Raw genomic sequence first — 20,448 nt, 5'->3', positions numbered from 1 at the left:
CGAAAAAATGTTTTGGAACCTTTGCTATAGTGTTTAGGGAGTGCAGAGCTATAAGAATATTTGGTACTTGTGTAGGTTCACGGCGGCAGGCTACGCTACGCTGTCAGCGTAGCCCAACGGCAGTCTAGTGTAGTTAGTGTAGTGTCCCAGTGGCAGCCCTGCGTAGTCAGCATAGTGTCCCCGTCAGGCAGCGTAGTCACCGTACTGTCCCCGCGAGCTGCAGCTCTGTCCCCGGCATCCCTGGGAAGCCTAGTAAGCGCCTCTCACACAGCGCCTCTAAACGCCAGATCCCCAGCGCTGGTGGATCCCGGCGGAGAGGCGATCATGCGGGCACTGGTGGAGAGGCGCTCCATCTGCCTGAGATGCACGAGCATCTCATACACTTGTGCGTCACAGTAATTTGTGCAGCAGGGTACGGCAACCCTGCCCGTGTCTGCTTCAGGGAGACGGCAAGTGCATCTTATACACAATAAAGGACGGATTTGCCAGTGCTCCATATTACATACTGGCAAGTGCCTCCAGTTCAAACCCCCACTATCCATGTCAGCCCAAAGCGCAGTGAGCATAGCGAGCCCTGTGAGGGGATGCGGTACGCGTCCTCCTGACCTGTTCATACCCGCACTATCCATGTCGGTGTGGAGGGGACTGTATAAAGTCTGGTGAGCGCAGCGAGCCACCAAGCCCGAAGCGTGGCGAGGGCAGTGCGCCCCGCGAGGAGATGCGTAAAAGGAGCCCGAAGCGTGGCGAGCGCAGTGATCCCCGTGTGTGGTCGGGGAATATATGTCAAGTATACTGCGTCCCCACGCGGGGCACGATGCGCTCGCCATGCTTCAGGCTCGGTGGCTTGCTGCACTCGCAGACACAAGCTGACTATGCTGACTACGCTGGCCGCGGGAACACTATGCTGATTGTGACAGGGACACTTCGCTGACTACGTACAGTACCTGCCGCCGTGAAACTACACATGTGCAGAATATTATCTGTGCAGTTACATCTAAAGGGACCCAGACCAAGCACTCTAAAGGTTGGCCAAGCCTTTCTGGTAGCTGGCCACACCCAAGTGAGTACCTGTCAAGATGCAAACTGCCTTGATAGCACTGTGATAGCATAGGTTGTCATGAGTGACAACTTCACATAGAAAAAGGCATAGTAGATGGCAATATTAGGGAGATACCTGGAACAGTGGATAGTGGTATGTGATGGCATACTGGTATATTATGTATATTTAGTATGTGTATTAAAGGGGAAATAAAACTTTGTAAGATAAGGAATCCCTATCTTCTGTGACTAGAAGAAAATTGGTATGCTAATTGCATTTGATAACAGGAGGATTTGTCAATGGCAGAGCTTTTGATATTGGCCAATGTACTCACCCCATGGGCCAGTGTGCTGCATAAACTATATATACTTTGTATCTGTGTAATAAAGAAGGAATGTAATACCCCTTTCAGACAGAAAAAAAGACCCGGTAATTTCCCTGCTCTTGCCGTGTCGACACGGGTTTTTCTTCTGTCTGAAAGGGTCAACACGGGTCTAAAGTTCCGGGACTTCGACCCAGGTATTTACCTGGGTTTTTCCCGTGTCAGACACGTGTTTGCGGCTGTGTGAAAGGCTCCGACCCGTGTTTTTCTCCCGACTATTGAAAAATCATGCTGATTGGCTGTGCAGCATGGCGCTGCGTGATTGGCTGATCTTTACAGGTTCCCTGATTGGCTGAGCGCACGTGGCAGAGGCGTGCAGCGCAGCAGTAAATGGCCATGGCACACTGGAAAGATGAGGAGATCCGTGAGCTGCTCAATGTCAGAGGGGAGGAAGAAATCCGCAAACAGATTACTGGCACAGTGAAGGACGCTGTAGTCTACACCAATATTGCCAAGGTCCTCACTTCAAGGGGCATTGTGCGTACCCAGCAGCAGGTGGTCAACAAACTAAAAGCTCTGCGCAGGTACTACAACAAAGTTTGTGACAACAACAGGAGGAAAAGTGGTGCTGGGAGGATGGAATGGGTTTACTTCGACCAATGTAACGAGGTCTTTGGCAATTCTGCCCTGGTGAACCCTGTTGCCATATCATCATCCAGTGCAGCTTCATCACGGAGCATAACTCCAGAATGCAGCCCATCTTGCCCACCTATAATGGAGTTGGAAGACAGCATAGACAACAGCATCCCTGATCCTATTGCTGCCATGGAGGACACAATTGATCCATTAGAGGCTGAGGTTGAGGACAGTGGAGCCAGCACCATTACTCCATCTGGGACACCCACTCCTGCACAGACTGAGACCCCAACGTTGCGTCGTAACAGTAAGTTTTTCAAGTATTGTTTGTGTATCTATTTTAATAGATGTACAGGGGGCTATAGGTATCAGCAGGCCTTTAATGCCCCACATGCTGGTACCTGTGGTTCTTCCAAGTATCAGCATGTGTTGCAGGCTTGCTGGGACCTGTAGTCCCACTGTAACACAGGTAACAACCCCGCACCCACTACTACAGCACACGTGTGGTGTGCCCTGGAGAGGGGTATTGTGGGAACCAGTAGTAGTAGTCTCTATCTATCTATCTATCTATCTATCTATCTATCTATCTATCTATCTATCTATCTATCTATCTATATATATATATATATATAGATATATATATATATCTATATATATATATATATATACACACTGGCATGCCGCTATTGGATTGTAATGATTTTTCCTTTATTTTTAGTATTTGATGTACCTGCAAGGAAGAAAAAAACGTCAAAGATGGAGCTTGCTACGCGCTCAATGTCAAGAATCCTGGTAGATCATCTCCGAGAGTCCGATCTTGAATTTCAAACTCAAGAGGATGCCTGACTGCAGCGCTTCTTTGACAACGAGAGACAGTTGCAAGATTCCTTTCTCACACAGTTGGTGGGTCTGCACGAACGCATAGCGCGTGAAAATCGAGATGCACAGATGACCTTCCTTACCAATATGGTGTCTACATTACAGAATCCGCAGCCTTACAAGCTGTGTAGTCCGTACGCTGAGGGTGATTATTGTAATCCTCCACACAGAGGCCATACATTTATGCCTTCAAATTCAAGCCAAACTACTGTGCAGGGCCAAGGGCGTAGTTATACTGAAAACATGGGCAATAATTTTTCACATGCCACACAGCCAAGTAGGCCACATGCCAATACCAGTCCACAGGAGACAGTGCATGATACTGTCAATGGCACAGGATATAGTAGGCAATATGGCAATGTGAAAAATTATGCTGATGATTCAGTGAATGCCAGTAATCATAACACTCCTGTTAGCACTGTAATCAGCACTGCCTACAGGCATTTGTAGTAATGTTGCTATATGGTTGTTCTTTTTATATTTTTTCTGGGCTCGTTCAATTTTTCTTGCTTAAAAAGTGGCACTTACAAGGCCCGTTAAATGCTGTGTTCCATTTTGATGTACACAGTAGAGTATTATGGTTCTTTAGTTTATGAGCCTCAAAAAAGCTCATTTGGTTCTTCAGTTTGGAGCTGAATCAAAGTTCTCAAACTTTTTTTTTATTTAAATGTGTACAAATAGAGTATACTCTAGATATGTGACTGAACATAATCTATAATGTGTACACAGTATGCCTTCTTCTTTATCTTTAAGGCAATAAAAAAATTCCCTGTTTGGGGCTTATATTTATATATTTATATTTTTTTGGGGTGTACTAAGGGCTATTTCACACACTCCGACTCCTGTCGGATGGCGAAACCCCGCACGGCCAGGAAGCCGTGCCACACACCGTAGTTAATAATGGGCACAGATGTGGCCATTCACCCAGGCCGCCTGGTTTCAGCCGGATCCCATCATTGTAAACTGCTGTGTGTGGCACAGATTCCTGGCCGTGCGGGTTTTCACTGCCCGGCAGGAGCCAGAGTGTTTCGAATTGCCCTACAGCACAGGTCTTCAACCTGTGGCCCTCCAGATGTTGTGAAACTACATGTCCCACCATACATTGCCACATTTTTTCCTATAGTAGGATGGCAAAAAAACTCAGGGCATGCGGGGACATGTAGTTCCACAACATCTGAAGGGCCACAGGTTGAAGACCTGTGCCCTACAGGTACCAAAAATTGCAAATACAAGTGTTTATCTATATATACAGTGCCGGATGAAAAGGTGTGGCTGCTGGACAGTCAGACTAGGTGTGTGTCTCCCCTATACAATATCAGCTTGGATGGCAGCACAACCTATTCACCCACCACTGATAGTAGACCTATGCTAAATACATATTCTACCTCGTGTTGCAATAGTTCAATGTTGTTTCAGTGTTGAAAGGGTATTTATGACCACTAAAGATTTATATTTGAAAACATTTTATATTTAAAGTGAACTGCATAAAACATGTTTTGTGAAAAATAAAACAAGTTCTTTCAAAATACAACCAATGTGTCCTTGTACTTCTACTGTGTCATAGTATTTAGGTTAATAGAGAGGGTGTTCTGCAACTTGTCAGCCATGTTTAATGCAATGCAGTGAGCAGTCACCACCCACTTTTCATGATCTCATCTCTGTGTGCCTTTAAAACTGTCCTTTTCTTATGACACACAGAGTTTTGCAGGAAAAATCCGGCTTCTGTGTGAAAGGGGTCGACACGGGAAATACCCGGGTTTTTGCTCCTGTGTGAAAGGGGGTCAGCCCCTTGCTGTCTAGTTGTACCCGGGTTTTTGTATCCGGGAAATACCTGGGTTTTTGGGATTTTTCTGTGTGAAAGGGGTATTAATGACCAGTTCCTGTGTCTTCTGACTACATACTGTATAAAGGGCTGTGAGCCCTGAGTTGTTAATACCCTTTTTACACCAAAAATCCCGGGTCCGACCCGGCATTTGTAAGGAGGATCCAAGCCGGGTCGGATCCGGGATTTACACCGTTTACACTGGGGTGCCCACCCGCAGTGTAGACGGAGGCGGCGCTTGGAGATGACATCATCAAGTGCTGGGACCGCGGTCATCCATGCCGGGACCGTTGATCACCGTGCTGGGGCAGCTCAGCACCTAGGTAAGCTGCTGGGCCGCCCCCGTACACCCCCCAGCCGTCGTCCGGGAGGTGAATGGATGCCGCACACAGGCATCCATTCACCTCCTCCGCTGCTTTCTGCAGAGTATAGCAGACAGCAGCGCAGGCTGCTGTGCCCCCTGTCCAACCTGAGGACGCTGCGGTCCGCAGGTTGCACATCCCCCATTGATGTAAATGGGAGCCGGGTCAGATGACCCAGCGTACCCATTTACACCGCCCTCTAACAAGGCCCTAGCCATGTTCTACCCAGGTCAGGACCTAGGTTGAAGTCCCGTGTAAAGGGACATGGCGTGTCCCATTTACACCGCCGCTGACCCGGGTCTGACCCGCCGAAGACCCGGGGTTTTGCGGCGGTGTAAAAGTAGTATAAGAGAGACATTCTCTGACTGAGAGAAATGATAACTGCTGTAAACATCTTGTATGCAGTGAATGGTCCTTAGCACCTTCAGAGACAGACTTAGGGATCCATTTATTAAAACTACCTTCACTAAAATAAAGTGAAAAGAGTGATTTCACACCTTTCATATTATTTTAGTATAACCCATATGTAGTCAAAGGGCAATTTGAGGAGAATTCGTAAAATTCTCCCCCAAGCCCTAATAGTGCATATTTTTTGGTAAGCAGATCACGTTTCCCATACATATAACCAGTAGTGGCTCTTACTGTTTGGGAGGAGGGGGGCTGCCCCAATGCCCCTCCGCTGCCGCGCTTCACTGCCACCGCGCTTCACTGCCGCTGGTCCCCTGCACGGGGCCAGGGCATGCGCAGTAACTTCATACATACTGCACATGCGCTAGCCCAAGCTGCCTTTGCAGCAGCCCCCGGAGGCTTGATCGGGTTCCCGGGTTCCAGCGCATGCGCAGTATGTTCCGCGATACTGCGCATGCGTAGAACCCATTGTGGGGGCTGCCGCGCATTTGCGCAGAGAGAGGCATCCCGGAGGGATGGAACACCTCCCGATGGGATGCCTTGAGTGACTGGCAGGTCGGACTTCCAATAGGAAGTCACTGCCAGTCACAGTGAAGCCAGAGCACTCTCACAGACTGCATCTGGCTTCGCTTTAGGCAGAGACAGTGGCGGATTTTACCTGGGGGTGGGGGCTGCAGCCCTGCAGCCAATGTTCCCTCTAATTTTACGAAGGCTGTGTGCGGCTAAAGATTTTGGCTGTGCAACTTTGGAATGAAATTAAAATTTTTGTGCGTCACTTATATATAACTGGAAAATGACATTCAGCATTTGTTTTAACTTTACTTCAAAATGATATTAAACATTTAAACATTCAAAATACAGTACACAATGTAGTTAATGGGTGAAACACACATTAATTGAGTCCACAACTGCAAAAAGGGACCACTGCTGCTTTGTGAGCTCAGTTGTAATGTCTGTGCGAAGGCTCTTCAAGGTTTGTGCGCGCGCACGTGCGCACAGCTTAGAGGGAACACTGCCTGCAGCCCATAGGTAAAAACCACCACTGCATATAACATATCTCCCAACTGACTCAATTTTCGCGGGACTGTCCTATTTTTCAGGGGACTGTCCCATAGAGGGAGGGGCATTTGGGAGTCCCCCCTGCCCTGGGCTGCTCTGCTGAGCAGATCAGTGGTGATGCATGTGTCTATTCCTGGAGACAGGGGACATGGCCAGCACCCCAGAGTCGGTGACCATAACCCCACAGCAGTGAAAAACCGGGAGCATGGCCTCGCGGGAGTGACGGGATTTGTAGGCCATGTCCCCTTGACATTAGGTCATAACCCCAAATTTTTAGTGTGCGCAGGGATCATTTCAGAAATTGGGATGTATGCTATAATGGGAAATGTGATCTGCTTAAATGTACTAAGGTTAAATTGTAAAAGAAAAAGAGCAGACAGGTTCATGATATTAACACCAGTTTGGGGTGGTGGATAGAGGCTGTAGCTGCTTCGAGATCACTGTGTTCATGTCAGAGTTGGAGATAACAGGGCACCTCCATCAAAAACCCACACTCCCCACTCCTGCTGTGGATCGTACATTGTAACTGCATTCGTCAAGCTTTTTTAACTTACGCTTGCCACCATCTTTTTTTTTCTATGCTCACTGTTGGAGTACCCACCCCTTCTCCTCCATGTAGCTGCACACGCATGATCACAATATCCCTTTCACATTTGCCATAATGTTTGTGAACAATGAGGAGATAGTGATATTCACTGGTTAAGGGATCATTTGCAAGCTCTGTGCCTTGATTCGAATCTTAATACATTTAAGGGATAATTACAGAAATTGCAATGCGGATATAATCATTAGATAAACAAAAAAATTGTTTAGGGACTATTTTGGTGTAACTGGTCACCCTGCAGCCACCACGTTGGAGGATTGCCAACCTCCAAAAGGTACACAAGAAAGAAATGAACGTGGGGCACTCAAAGGTGTACCCAATAAATCAAACAATTTAATAAAACACAAACACACATAGATTACACATTACATTAATTTTAAAATTAATTCATGCACAGTGGATATGTAAAGGTACACACACTGTTACTTTTTGTTGTACTATAGCCACTTTGTTATATTGGGCCTTATTTTGGTTCATTCTTTCTGACAAAATCCTTCTTAGATGGACAAAACCATGTGCACTGCAGGGGGGCAGATGTAACATGTGCAGAGAGAATTAGATTTGGGTGAGTAATTTTGTTTCTGTGCAGGGAAAATACTGACTGCTTTATTTTTACACTGCAATATAGATCTCACTTTGAAGTAAAACCCCACCCAAATCTGAGGTGTGGCTTCAGCGGCCAGGTAGCAGGAGCAATCCTTTGTAGCTCCCGGCTGCATATATCCTGTATCCACATCCTGATCTAGCAAACTCACCCTCTGCTGCCCGAGGTGGTGTGTGAAGCTGCCGTGCTCACTCTGGCTGGTCCGCGGAGTCTCCTGTGTGCGCGGTATGCTGGGGAAGCCCTGAAGTTTATCATCGCGCTGTTCCCGGGGGGGGGAGACCCGCACCATCTTGCTGCTGCTGCTTCCCGGAGGTTGCGTGCTCGTTCAGTGCTGCTGTGCCGCTCCTCCGCTGAACTTGGACCTTCTCCCCAGCGATCAACTCCTCTGCTGCTAGGTTCTGTCTGGCTGCCTGTTGCTGCCCCTGGACACCGCTATTTGAGGGAGTCGGAGGCCTGTTCTTGCCACGAGGTGGTCGGGAGGGACCGCGTCCATCTTGGCGCGGGGGGCCTAATACACAGACATTACTCCTGCAAGGGTCATATGCTCTCTCCACACTTCATATACAGTGTGGTGACTTTGGCCTGCTACATGTGAGCTGATGGTCCTCACTGCTCATTCATAGTGGACTACCTGAAACCACCTGTCTGTGCTGCTCTCCACTATATGAGCCACGGCACTTGAGGCACTTTGTGAGGGTGCCTGTTTCAATATCAGCCTGATATATTAGACATTTTTTCTGAACTGAGCTTATTTATATTAATGTTGCCATATTGCTGTCTGGATAATTAATCCTCATTGCTTATATCTATTTGATTCTTGGTGGTGTGCTAGCCACCGCCAGGTTACTGATTCCACCCTCCTGGTGGGTCTATATCTATAAGTTCATTCCAAGATGGATATCTCCGTTTCTACAATCATCCTGGCATTGAATGCCTCGACACAGAGGCTGCTCCAGCTGTTCTCATCTACAATAGTCACACCTCAGTCATCTTCTACCTCTGATCACGATGTTGGAGTGAGTGCTGATCACAATGTTGGAGTGAGTGAGGCAGACTCATCTTCCCCTATTCTGGATTTCCCTGTATGCTCCTCTACTGGCTGTGATTGGACCCTTTCTCCCATAGAGATGCCCTGCCTAATGGAGAAAAGTTATCCTCAGTCATCCTCTTATACCTCTGATCACAATGATGGAGGGACCTCTCCTATTCTGGATTTCCCTGTATATTCCTTTACTGGCTGTAGCCGGACCTTCTCTCCTGTAGAGGTGCCCTGCTTGATGGAGAAGTGTTATCCTCCAGAGTTTGGATGCAATTATGATATTAAGTATTATCTACAGTTTCCCTCTGCTTTTAAAATTGAGGACAAGGGGCCCATTTACCGTCTTTATGTGACAAACGAACAATATTTTCGTTATCCTTTTGGACCTTGGAGCGGGACTATTGCTATGCTTTTATATATGAGAAGCTCTGATACTTGGCCAGACTAAAAGATAGTGTTGTACATACAGTACTTGGCCGGAATAAAGTTAAAGATAATGCTTTGCACCGTTCACATTAGCGGACTGACCTCTCTGTTTCTACTCTCCTTTATTGTAACACTGCCCTTATATCCTTACATATTGTAGACAAGTTGATCCTGGTCTTTTTAATTATACCATGTTTTTGCTATCCTACTGATCCTTGGAGCGGGACTGTCGCTGTACCTACTTACCTGAAACACGTTGACACTTAGCCGGACTAAAAGATAATGCAACCATATACCTGCTGAAATGAAAATAGTTTTTAAATACTGTTCTACATACGCTGACTAACCCTCATGTTACTATTATTTCATGTGATCGATCTCTATGTTGTGATTTTGTTGATATGTACTGGCTATACGTATTTAATGGCCACTGGGTCATTGCCCCACATAGTCCATTCTTCCGTTATTCGCACACGGATGTTTGGTGGGTGGGTGTTTTGGGGTTTATCTGGGTGGGTGGGTGGGATGGGGCGGGTTGGGTTAGATTAGTATTAGTGTAGTATAGTATAATATTAGATGTAGTTGGGTGGGCGGGTAGGATGAGGGGGGGGTAGGTTAGGTTTTTGGTAAAATTAGCTACAATATAGCTAAAGACCACTAACTTACTTCTTCTATAGTCCATACGTAGGAATAGGTAGAGGGGTAGTATGTTTGCAGGGCTCCAGGTACACCTAAGTTGGGGGTGGGTAGTACAGGGTGGGGGGTTATGTGGGAGGTTTGCTTTGGGTCCTTTGGGAGTTTTTTTTTTTTCTATTAATGTTTGTTGGTTTATTTAAGTTTAGACAGTGGGGTTTTTCGATAGTTGATTATTTTATGATGAAGATCAATGGTGCCTACAGATTTGTTACGCACTATGTTCATACGAGTGAGCCTCCTTCTACCTCTCCATTCCCGGGAACCTGGATGGCGCCTCCAGGTGCTTGACTTAATGTAAATTTATATCCTGTGGGGAAGGTGCTCATCATATGTATTGCTCATATATGTTCTGTGCTCGAACGCGTATAGATACCTTTATATAATTGTGTATTTATACTATGTGCGCTGTTACATACCTCCTGCCTGCACCTACTGATCTTCTTGATACACTGCTGTCTGTAATGTCATTTCTTTTTTTCTTGTTTGTTTCATTTTGCAAAACTAATAAAAATTACTCAATTAAAAAAAAAAAACCCCACCCAAATCTAATTCTCTCTGCACAAGTAACACCTGCCCCACCTGCAGTGCACATGGTTTTGCCCATCTAAGAAGGATTTTGTCAGAAAGAATGAACCAAAATAAGGCCCATGGTGTCCTTATCTCCTTTACAGTTGCAATTAATTGCCAATTGGAGGGCTAGTTTAGGAGATAAGGACACCATGTAACAAAGTGGATATAGCACAACAAAAAGTTACAGTGTGTGTACCTTTACATATCCACTGTGCATGAATTAATTTAAAAATGTTAAAATAACCATTATTTTCACATTATGTTTTCATTTAATAAATTTGCCCCTGTCTTTTGTAAGACTATCTGAGCAATAAACATCTTTAAAATGAGTGCATTCATAGCCTGCGACTACCAGAATTGCAAAAAAATGCTACTCCAATTTCTAGCTGACTTGGAGTGAGCCCACTGTCTTCTGTAAGCTACCATACAGGTCCTGGTCCAGGTCAGTGACCAGTAAAGGATAGCAGATGCCAGTTGGAAGGTGTGGCAACAGTGTTTTCATGCATACGCAACAGCACGCAGTTCCAGGTGTCGTTTTAAAGGGGCCTGGTGGTGTAAGCAACAAATTTGCCCACTGCAGAGTGGGTGGAGTCTATAATAGGAAGAGATATTCCCCTATTGGTCCAGGTCCCATAAGTCCCAAATCAAATCTGAAAACACTTGGCGTGTTCAGCAAGGGTGCATCAGAAGATGCAGGGGAGACAAGTAGGACCCACGGAGACCAGTAGAGAGTTAAGCACCCTTTATTTTTTATTTTTTACACGAGCCGTGGGGTTTCTATGGCTGAAAATCCCAAAACCATTTTTTATTTTATTGGATACCACATGTATTGGGAGCACACATACCTATGGTAAGACAGAGTTACTTGGAGATGGCCTGGGAGCTGGAGATACTCGGAGACGGCCTGGGAGCCGGTAGAGGTGTCGATGGCCTGGGAGACAGAGATACTTGGAGACGGTGTCTCCCCCAAACCCAAACTCGCTCATCTGACTGCAAGACAGAGAAATGTGATTCGTCACTCCACAGAATACGTTTCCAATGCTCCACAGCCCATTGTTGGTGTACTTTTCACCATTTCGTTCCACGCTTGATATTGGACTTGGTGATGTGAGGCTTGCATTTAACTGCTCGCCCATGAAAAAAAAAACATTCCTTTAAGCTCCAACCGCACAGTTTTTGTGCTAACATTAATGCCAGTGGAATTTTGGAAGTCTTCAGTTATGGTATCAACAGAGCATTGGTGACTTTTATGCACCATGCACCTCAGCTTTTACGTGGTCTGAGCTGCTTTTATTCATAAATGTGTTCACTCTCTAATAATATCACTTACAGCTGACTATCCAGCAGGATAGTGATATAAGGTGCGTACACATGGGGCGATATATCGCTCAGTGTCCCGTTTTCATCAGCGAACAGAGATGGCCTCTGATGAAAGAGAACCTTTGCCAGGGGAGCCACAGAGGGAATCAGCAATCATAAGGGGACTAAAAACGGGAGCGCTCAGCGACCATATTGCCAGCGATTTTTGCCCGTGTGTACAAAGCTAAACTGTCTTATTACCAATTACCACAATACCAGTCAACAAATGCTCAATAAATTTAAGAAAACTGCATCAAAATGTGTACAATGTTACTTAAGATTACCCTCAACAGACAGACAGACAGATGCCTACCAGCAATTTCTATCAACATCTTAATAATATCACTTGAAAATTCAGTTTAATCTAATTTTGCTGTATGCCTACTTTAGAATATCTTCTGAGGTGGCACCATTTTAGAGTCAGCAGCAATAGGTTGTTCACAAGGTATCCTTAAGCTGGGTACACATACATACAATCGTCGGGCCGTTCTTCCGTTCTGGGTCGGACAGCCGTTCAATTGTATAGGTGTGTACACTGTCCCGAGCGAGCGATAAACGGGCAAAAACGGTCTTGTCCGTCCATACTCGGACGGTCGAAGGTCCATCGCTGTTTAATTTTCATCCAACCGGCCGGGTCCATATCGGAACAAAAGTGCAGTGTGTATGCACGTTTGATCGATATGCTGGACGTTCTTGCGACTATACGTTCCATAGCTGCATGATCTCTCCTACAGCACAGCATGTAGTCACTCTCTCGATTATCATTGTCATTGCATGATGGTTAACACCCCTGCTGCACAGGTACTTGTTGTGCCACGTAAAAAGTTAAGTCCGGCAAACCGCTCTGAAGAACGGTGTATCTGGCCGTCTAGATGTAGTCAGCCGGCAGGGTGACTAGAGACAGACATACGGCTGACTACATCTAGACGCACACCCCAGCTATTTGCCGTATGTCTGTCTCTAGTCACCCTGCCGGCTGACTACATCTTTTTACGTGGCACTACAAGTACCTGTGCAACAGGGGTGCACCATCATGCAATGACAATGACAATCGAGAGAGTGTGTACAGTGGTACAATTCTTTTCTTGCAACTGTTTGGATGGGAGTACATCGGACCTCGCAAGTAAAATTGTACAGGTGTGTACGCGCGTATCGGCTGTTGTTTGTGGACGGTCCAACGTGTCTACGGTCGGTCAAACGGTAGCAAGAAAACAGGGATTGTATAGATGTGTACCCATGGCCGGATTTGTGCCTAGGCCCGTGAGGCACCGGCCTCAGGGCGGCACCAATTAAGGGCGGCAGGCAGGCTGACATTCTGTTAAATGGCACAGCGGGTGGGCAGCAGCGAGTGACGAGCGCCGCCGCCGCAGACATGAATTATCATATGTCGGCGGCAGCGCCGCTCGTCACCCGCCACTGCCCACCCACTCTGCCATGCACATTACATCACCGATTAGTGGCTGGGTCTGATGGTCCCCCTGCGCGTCCGGAAAGGGCTAAGACTCACTGCTGCCGGCTCCCGTCCATTGGCTACTCTACACATACACACAGTCTATTGGCTGCTGTGTATCCAGGAGCTGAGCTGAGCGGCGCGCAGATCCTCCCTGCACTCAGTCAGTCACAGTGTGTGAGCCGGAGAGAGACTGATGGAGACACTGTGCTTATCACTGTACTAATAAGTGCCTCCCTCCCTTCGGGTCCTCCGTACAGTGAGCAGTCCAAAGTGCTTAAAAAAATATTAAGGTGGGCTACAGTTACATTTTTATGAAATATATAAATAACAATGTATATACATATATGATTACATTAAAATAGGGGGAGGGGGGACACACAATATGTTGTGCCTAGGGGCGGCCTGACCCCTAAATTCGTCCCTGTGTGTACCCAGCTTTAATGTAACAGTAGTTTATTTCTGTATCATTCACAACCTGCAATTCCACCACATTTCCACCAGGGAGAGCTATTGATATAAGCTGCCAAAACCAAAAAAAAAAATTGTAGTAGTGATTTAATTGCACAATAGCCAACGTGAGAATGACTTAAAAGTATGTATTTTATAGATAATAGAAAGTTATTTACAAGCTTAACCATCAAATCCCCAAAGCCAAAATAGATAAATAGTACTCCAGTGCAGGTGAAGCTTGATTAGAAATTATTTAGGAAAGCAGATGGAATTTGGACTTAATTGCACAACACCTAAGCTCAGTTCAGGCAACTATTTATAGTATGTATAATGTCCTAAGCAGCTGCAATGTAAGTACCTCTGCTACAAAATATATGTACCTCACACAGAATGATTCGCGGACCAGGTAGCTGAACTCCTTGCCAAGATTTGCGGCATTATTAATCGCTCTACGTTTTCCACAGTTGTTAGGCACCAACTCTAAAAATCCAAGCATCATAATATCAAATGATTCACTGACTCTGGGTCATATTTTAGGCATACTCTAGCTAATATTTTTGTGTCTTGTAGGTCTTCAATTTAATTCTCTAGCCTCCCTCCTCTTAAAAAGATTTAGATTTGCTTTTGTTGCATTTACCATGTTTTGTTCAGTCATGTAATCTACTTGGTACAGTACTTAGTACAGTACAGTACAGTACCGTTTTGAATGGACTGTACCGGCCAAAAATATTTTGTACCGTGGTCATGCTCCTTTCCGAATTTTTACCAGCTTCTGCCCTTAAGATGTTGGAGGGTATGATGTATGATGTAAGAGTACTTTTAGTCCAACTGTTTGTGCCAAGTGTAAGCACATCCTTTCATTACAGATATGTTTTAGAAAGCATTGTATTATTTTGATATATTTATACAATTCAATCTGTTGTTATTTATTAGTGTGATTGCCTGTTTTCTTTGTATTAAACCAACATATATTTTTTTATCAATACCATCTCCATATTTACTTTATGAGATACATCTCGCGGGCTTCACAGGTGTCCGCGTTCGCTCGCCACGCTTCGGGCTCGGTGGCTCGCTGCGCTCGCCACACTTTTTATTCTCAACTCCACGCCGACGTGGATAGTGGGGGTATGAAAAGGTCGTAGGACGCGTATCGCTGCCCCTCGCGGGCTCGCTGCGCTCGCCACGCTTCGGGTTGGCGTTGTTAGTGGGGGTGGTACACTCTGAAAAATGACATTTGGGGGCATTTAACATGTTTGCTACACATTTCAATGCATTTGGATGTATTTCAGTGCAAAAACGCATGCCATCGCATCGCATCGCATGCGATTTGATTGCATGCGATGCGATTTTTGCTAAAAATAGCTAAAAAACGGTAAAAATCGCATCTCATCGCATGCCATCTCATGCCACTACATATGGCATGCGATGGGAGCCGTGATACTCCACAAGTACCAATTTTTCTTCTGCATGATTTGATAGACCATGTAAATTGGTCATTGAGATTTAGCTGTAGCTTAATGTTCTCTCATTAATCAGTGTCCTGTATCTTCCCCACACCCCTCTCACAGCCATGCTCATGTGCATCCTTCTGAACTTGATCAGTAAAGCTTGGTAGAGGAAGGAAATCTAAGTCTTGGGAGGACACTTCATTTTGAAAGACCATTCATATCAATGATGTTTATGGAAGGTGTGACATTTTGTGAAGGCAATGGTAGAAGTATAGATATTGATCTGCAAAGAGAAAAAATATACTGGCCCACCAGCTGACCTGTCTTCTGGGCCATTAAGTAGTTTTTGAAGACCTTACCATATTGCATGGCAAGGATTTAAAGGTCTGAGCAAATCCCCCTCAGTGCAGTGCACACCATTGGTATTAAAGAGGTGTTGTAAAATGGAGAAGAAGAAGAGTGGAAGATCTGAGCACCCCACAGGGGAGCATGGTGCACAGGCCTACTGTAATGCAGTCACACCCCATTTAACAGGACTATGTCACACAATTCAGTATGTCAAAGAAGCGCGCAAAATGCTACTAGGTAATTTTCACAGTTCTGTGCATGCATGTCTGCCGCAATGCGCATGCACAAAGCTGAAACTGTGGGACAATCCAGGCATTCTGGGACACTTTCCAGGCAGTATGCATCAGCTGCATGACGTTACATGCAGCCACTGTGAACCGAAATTGGCGGTCCTGCCTTTGCAGACAGGGGGTTACCCTAGAATTGCAGCAGCCTGTCCTCTACTCCCACTGTCCGGCTCACTGCAGCAAAGGCAAAAAGTACCAGCTCCCCCTCTCAATGACCCTGATTATACCATCAAGTTGTGATGGTGTGTACTTAGAATCAGAGATTAATTTACTAAAGGTTCTAAAAGTGAAAAGTGGGCATGTTACAGCTATCAGATTCTTGGGGTTGTAGAATTTACTAAGATGGGAGTTCTATTTCACATGGGATGTTGCCATGGGCAACCAATCAGAATCCACTTCTTGTTTATTTAGCACCTTCCAGAAGATAGTAGATAGGGAAGTATTCAATGACTATTTTCGGCATGTATAGCGAATCCTGTTTAGGATTCGCTGCAGATTCGCCGCATTCTGGAGGGCCGGAGCATTTGCTGCCAGCCCTCCCTGTCACCCTATTCAATGCCGCAGGGGCTCGCTGCCCCTGGCTGCAAATTTTATTCGCCACAGGGAGCTGGGGAACGGCGACAGGCAGGGAGATGGAAGTCTCCCTGCCTGCACCGGAATGTGTGGGGCAGAAGGAGAGCTCCCCGGGACACAGGCAGCACAAGCTTCCCCCCCGGGAGAGCTGGCAGGGGACGCGGGTAGGGAGCTTCTGCACTGCTCCAGCTTGTGCATATGTAATGAGCCGGAGCAGTAAATATATGAATATGTAATGAGCGGCTCTCGGCCCCCTGCTGGCTGTTATCTGGCAGCACGCACATGAATAAAAATAGCATGCCCCTTCACCGAAAAAAAATTACTGATTTTTTTACACCAAATAAAAAAAAAACCTATATTGTAAAAGATAACATTCCAGTTCACCCTAAAAAGATGGCGATCGCTACACGGTGAAGCACAGCAAAAATCACGCTGAAAGCCATTCGCTATCCTAACATTGAATGCCCTCAGGGCTAATCACGGCGAATCACAGTGAAAAACCCATTGGAAAACAGCAGTCATTCACTGTTCGTCGTCTGCAAATTTTGAGTGTTGAATAGGGCGAATTACTTTTTCAGTCAAAAAATTCACTAGGGAGCACGAAAATAGGACACATTCGCTGTGAATCAGCGTCATTGAATACTGCCCATAGAATCTGATTGGTTGCCCATAGCAATATCCCATCTTAGTAAATTTCCCCCTAGGTATCAATCATTTTTCTATTGCATCCTAGAAAATGATAGACAGAATTTGGTAGGTTGCCATGGGCAAAATCCCCATTTGTTTCGCTGTTAGAAACTTTAGTAAATTTACCCTTAGAGACATATGGCCTCATTCAGCACTGTTTATACGATTTCCACACTTCTGTTTATGTGCACATGCGGCAGCGTGCATGCAGAAGCCCTTAAACTGTGGTCGCCTTCAAGAAAATGGGACCGTAGTCTAAGCGCCAGCAGGGAGTGGTGATGTGGTGGTATGGAGGTTGTGGTCTGTATAAAGGAGTGGGTTGCGGTGGCTGCTTGATGTCACATGCAGAGACTACGAACATGTTAGGCTGCATAGGCAAGAGGCTAGCCTAGTCATGTAAACACTTCACTGTCCAGTGAAGTGTTTGCATATTTTCGATGCGATTGTAAAAGTTTGCAATTGTGGGGAGGGACTCGACATGTGGAGTGGCCTTGTCCTGTGCTTGGCAGCCCACCGCCTACTAGTGACAGCCAAATTTGCTTTAAGCTTGTTATTTAGTTATGTGGACTACTAATGTTAATTCAGCTGTTGATTAAATATTTATTTGGTATCTTTAAAAATGATAGTCCCAGCATTTAAACCTAGAAGCTGTCAGTTGGCACTACCTCAGTGGGTTTTTCTTTGCACAATTTCCGAGAAGTGCATAGATCTTCCTCATCTGCAAAGACATTGTCTGATGTACAACTTCCTGTGCTACTCTTTTGTACAGTTATAGAGAACTGGAACATCCTGATAAAGTCAGTATAGTATACCTGCTGTAACCCAGCCCTCAGCACTCACTATACAGCTGAGGAGAATATTTCATGATACAATCTAAGCTGCCGCTCGGACTTATGATCTTTCTCTTCTGCAAGAAGCCATTATATCATGTGTCTGTGTAACACAGAGCAATTTTATCATTAAGCCTTTTTGCAGATCAGAAGCAGTAAATCTTTCTTGGCTGGACATAAATCATTCTTATAACCACATTATCTCCTGCAAAGACCTGAAACCTGGTGACATCTGTCCAAGCTGAAATGCACCATCTACAATAACCATATTACTTACTCTGCTGTATCAGGACAGAACAATGGCGCAGTTGCAGTTTAAAGACGTTTTCTGGGTAAGTGATTATTCATTTTATAGTGTTTGCAATGAAAGTACATTAACTGGTCAAATACAGTATTTTCCTTTTTAAATTATATATTTGTGAAAGTTGGCTTTTCCTTTTGAGTCTATTTAAAGAAACCAAAATCAGTGACAGGTATAAAGGTCTGATTTGGAGCCGTAGACAAAAGTGAACGCATCTGCATTACTTGCTTAAAAGTATCTGCCCGTTTTCAGAGACGGCCTCAGCTATGCGGCTGCTTCGACTAAGACATCCGCTTCTTAATGAAGGCATCATAACTGTCATCACAGAGTTGCACCAGGCCTGTCTTGGGTGCTAAAGATCCATCTGAAACCTCTGCATGTTTGTGAACTCTGAAAAGGCCACATTTCTGGTCTACCCGCTCACAGCCATGCCCACGTCAAGCTTATGCTATTGCCAAATGCCCAGTTTCTTCCCAGTTATCCCCATTAATGCTCATGTGGAGATTTGGTTGATTTCAATGCGACAGTTCTACAAAGATACAAATATTACGCCTGGATGGCCTCATACGCACAAGCAGTGAAGAATCACAGGCGCATCAGCTGTGCATGCAGCTCTGAATGAGGCCCACAGTGCCTTAAATCATTCAGCCCATATCCGTTTCCTATTTCTACAGGCTGGACTTTTGTATTATGTTAAGCTGTCCATACACTTATGCAACTTCACGGAGGCGGAAGTCACATAATATTTCCCTTTTGAGGCATGCGGTCCTTTTGCATGTGATATACCGTACGTGATCCATTCACCGCTGCCAGATATGACAGATCTTGCATGCAGCACGTCCGATCTCTGACAATGATGAGCATGAGACCACAAATTGGATCGAATCTGAGACAAAACACATACAATTTGCCGCTTTGCATACGATTTATCATCCTGTTCCGTCGGAATTGGATGAAAAGTGGTCAAAACAGACACTATAAATACTTTTAAAATAAGGTTGGATAAACATTTATTGGTTAAAAACATCCATGGGTACAAATAAGTAACATAATCTGTCTTAAATATCAGAACATACTATACAACAAGGGCTAAACTATTATAAAAATAGGTTGAATTAGATGGATGCAAGTCTTTATTTAGCCTCACCTACTATGTAACTATGTAAAAAAATCACACTAGTGTTTGGCCAGCTTTACACTTTCATATTAATCCTTAAAAAAATAGTGAACCATAAAGTAATGGAAATTCAAAAGTGAAAGATTGGGTACTTGTTTCCTAGCACGGCCACCCCGATTAAGATCGGGGTGGTCGTGCTGAAAAAAATCGGTCGATCGCATCGCATGCGATTTGGTCGCATGCGATGCGATCGACGCGACCGACCGATTTTTGACCCGATTTTTTTTATTGAATCCAATGTAAATTGGGTCCCTGGGACCCAATTTTACATTGTATTCAATGAAAAAAATTCCCAACCCCCCCAAATTGAAGCGCGTAAACAGCAGCCCACGATAGACGCATACCCGAAGCGTGGCGAGCGCAGCGAGCCCGCGAGGGGCGGCGGTACGCGTCCTCCGACCTTTTCATGCCCTACTATCCACTAGGGCGTGGAGTGAGAATAGAATAGTGTGGCGAGCGCAGCGAGCCACCGAGCCCGAAGCGTGGCGAGCGCAGCGAGCCCCGCGAGGGGACGCGGATACCTTCACAGGTAAACGCGTCCCTTCGCGGGCTTCACAGGTGTCCGCGTCGCCACGGACACCTGTGAAGCCCGCAAGGGGACGCGTATAACTGTGAAGGTATCCGCGTCCCCTCGCGGGGCTCGCTGCGCTCGCCACGCTTCGGGCTCGGTGGCTCGCTGCGCTCGCCACACTATTCTATTCTCACTCCACGCCCTAGTGGATAGTAGGGCATGAAAAGGTCGGAGGACGCGTACCGCCGCCCCTCGCGGGCTCGCTGCGCTCGCCACGCTTCGGGTTGGCGTCTATCGTGGGGCGACGACGGGGACATCTATAATGTGAAATGGGTCATATGGACCCATTTCACATTTTTTGACATTTTTACACCATTTCAATGTTAAAAATTTTTTTAACATTGAATCCTATGCAAAAATCGGGGGCATCGCGTCGCATCGCGTCGGGACCAATGTTAATGGTCCCGACCGACGCGATGCCCCCGATATTTTACCTTTCCCGACAAGATTTCAATGTTAAAATATTTTTTAACATTGAAGTCTATGGAAATATCGGGG

General features: G+C 45.7%; 2 protein-coding genes across 3 annotated transcripts in view; both read left to right on the top strand.

Annotated features, from left to right (window-relative positions):
• Nucleotides 1-1,439: 1,439 nt before the first annotated feature.
• LOC146074726 (uncharacterized) lies at nucleotides 1,440-4,356 on the top strand. Its single transcript, XM_083183156.1, has 2 exons — nucleotides 1,440-2,304; nucleotides 2,716-4,356. Exons 1-2 carry the CDS (start codon nucleotides 1,752-1,754, stop codon nucleotides 2,841-2,843), a joined length of 681 nt encoding a protein of 226 aa, XP_083039282.1. The 5' UTR covers nucleotides 1,440-1,751; the 3' UTR covers nucleotides 2,844-4,356.
• Nucleotides 4,357-15,181: 10,825 nt separating this feature from the next.
• Nucleotides 15,182-20,448, top strand: part of PSTPIP1 (proline-serine-threonine phosphatase interacting protein 1) — an 82,033-nt gene continuing 76,766 nt past the window's right edge. Inside the window, exons 1-2 of one of the 2 annotated variants that reach the window (XM_083183155.1) lie at nucleotides 15,182-15,415; nucleotides 18,036-18,233. In XM_083183155.1, coding sequence (XP_083039281.1) covers nucleotides 18,201-18,233 — 33 coding nt within the window. In that variant the 5' untranslated portion in view covers nucleotides 15,182-15,415; nucleotides 18,036-18,200. Of the gene's footprint in view, nucleotides 15,416-17,792; nucleotides 18,234-20,448 lie in introns of those variants that run through there. The other variant, XM_083183154.1, reaches the window with a different exon arrangement.

This window comes from Crinia signifera, chromosome 4 (assembly GCF_055691185.1).
Source record: "Crinia signifera chromosome 4, ASM5569118v1, whole genome shotgun sequence".
NCBI lineage: Eukaryota > Metazoa > Chordata > Amphibia > Anura > Myobatrachidae > Crinia > Crinia signifera.
The sequence above is the reverse complement of the archived record's forward strand: the minus strand, read 5'-3'. Positions and strand labels throughout refer to the sequence as shown.

What these genes read in the sequence shown, in the direction of transcription:
- LOC146074726 (XM_083183156.1), top strand. Translation starts at nt 1,752, where the DNA reads ATGGCCATGGCACACTGGAAAGATGAGGAGATCCGTGAGCTGCTCAAT. An exon ending in CCCAACGTTGCGTCGTAACA is followed by an intron (nt 2,305 to 2,715) that starts GTAAGTTTTTCA and finishes CTTTATTTTTAG; the next exon opens with TATTTGATGTACCTGCAAGG.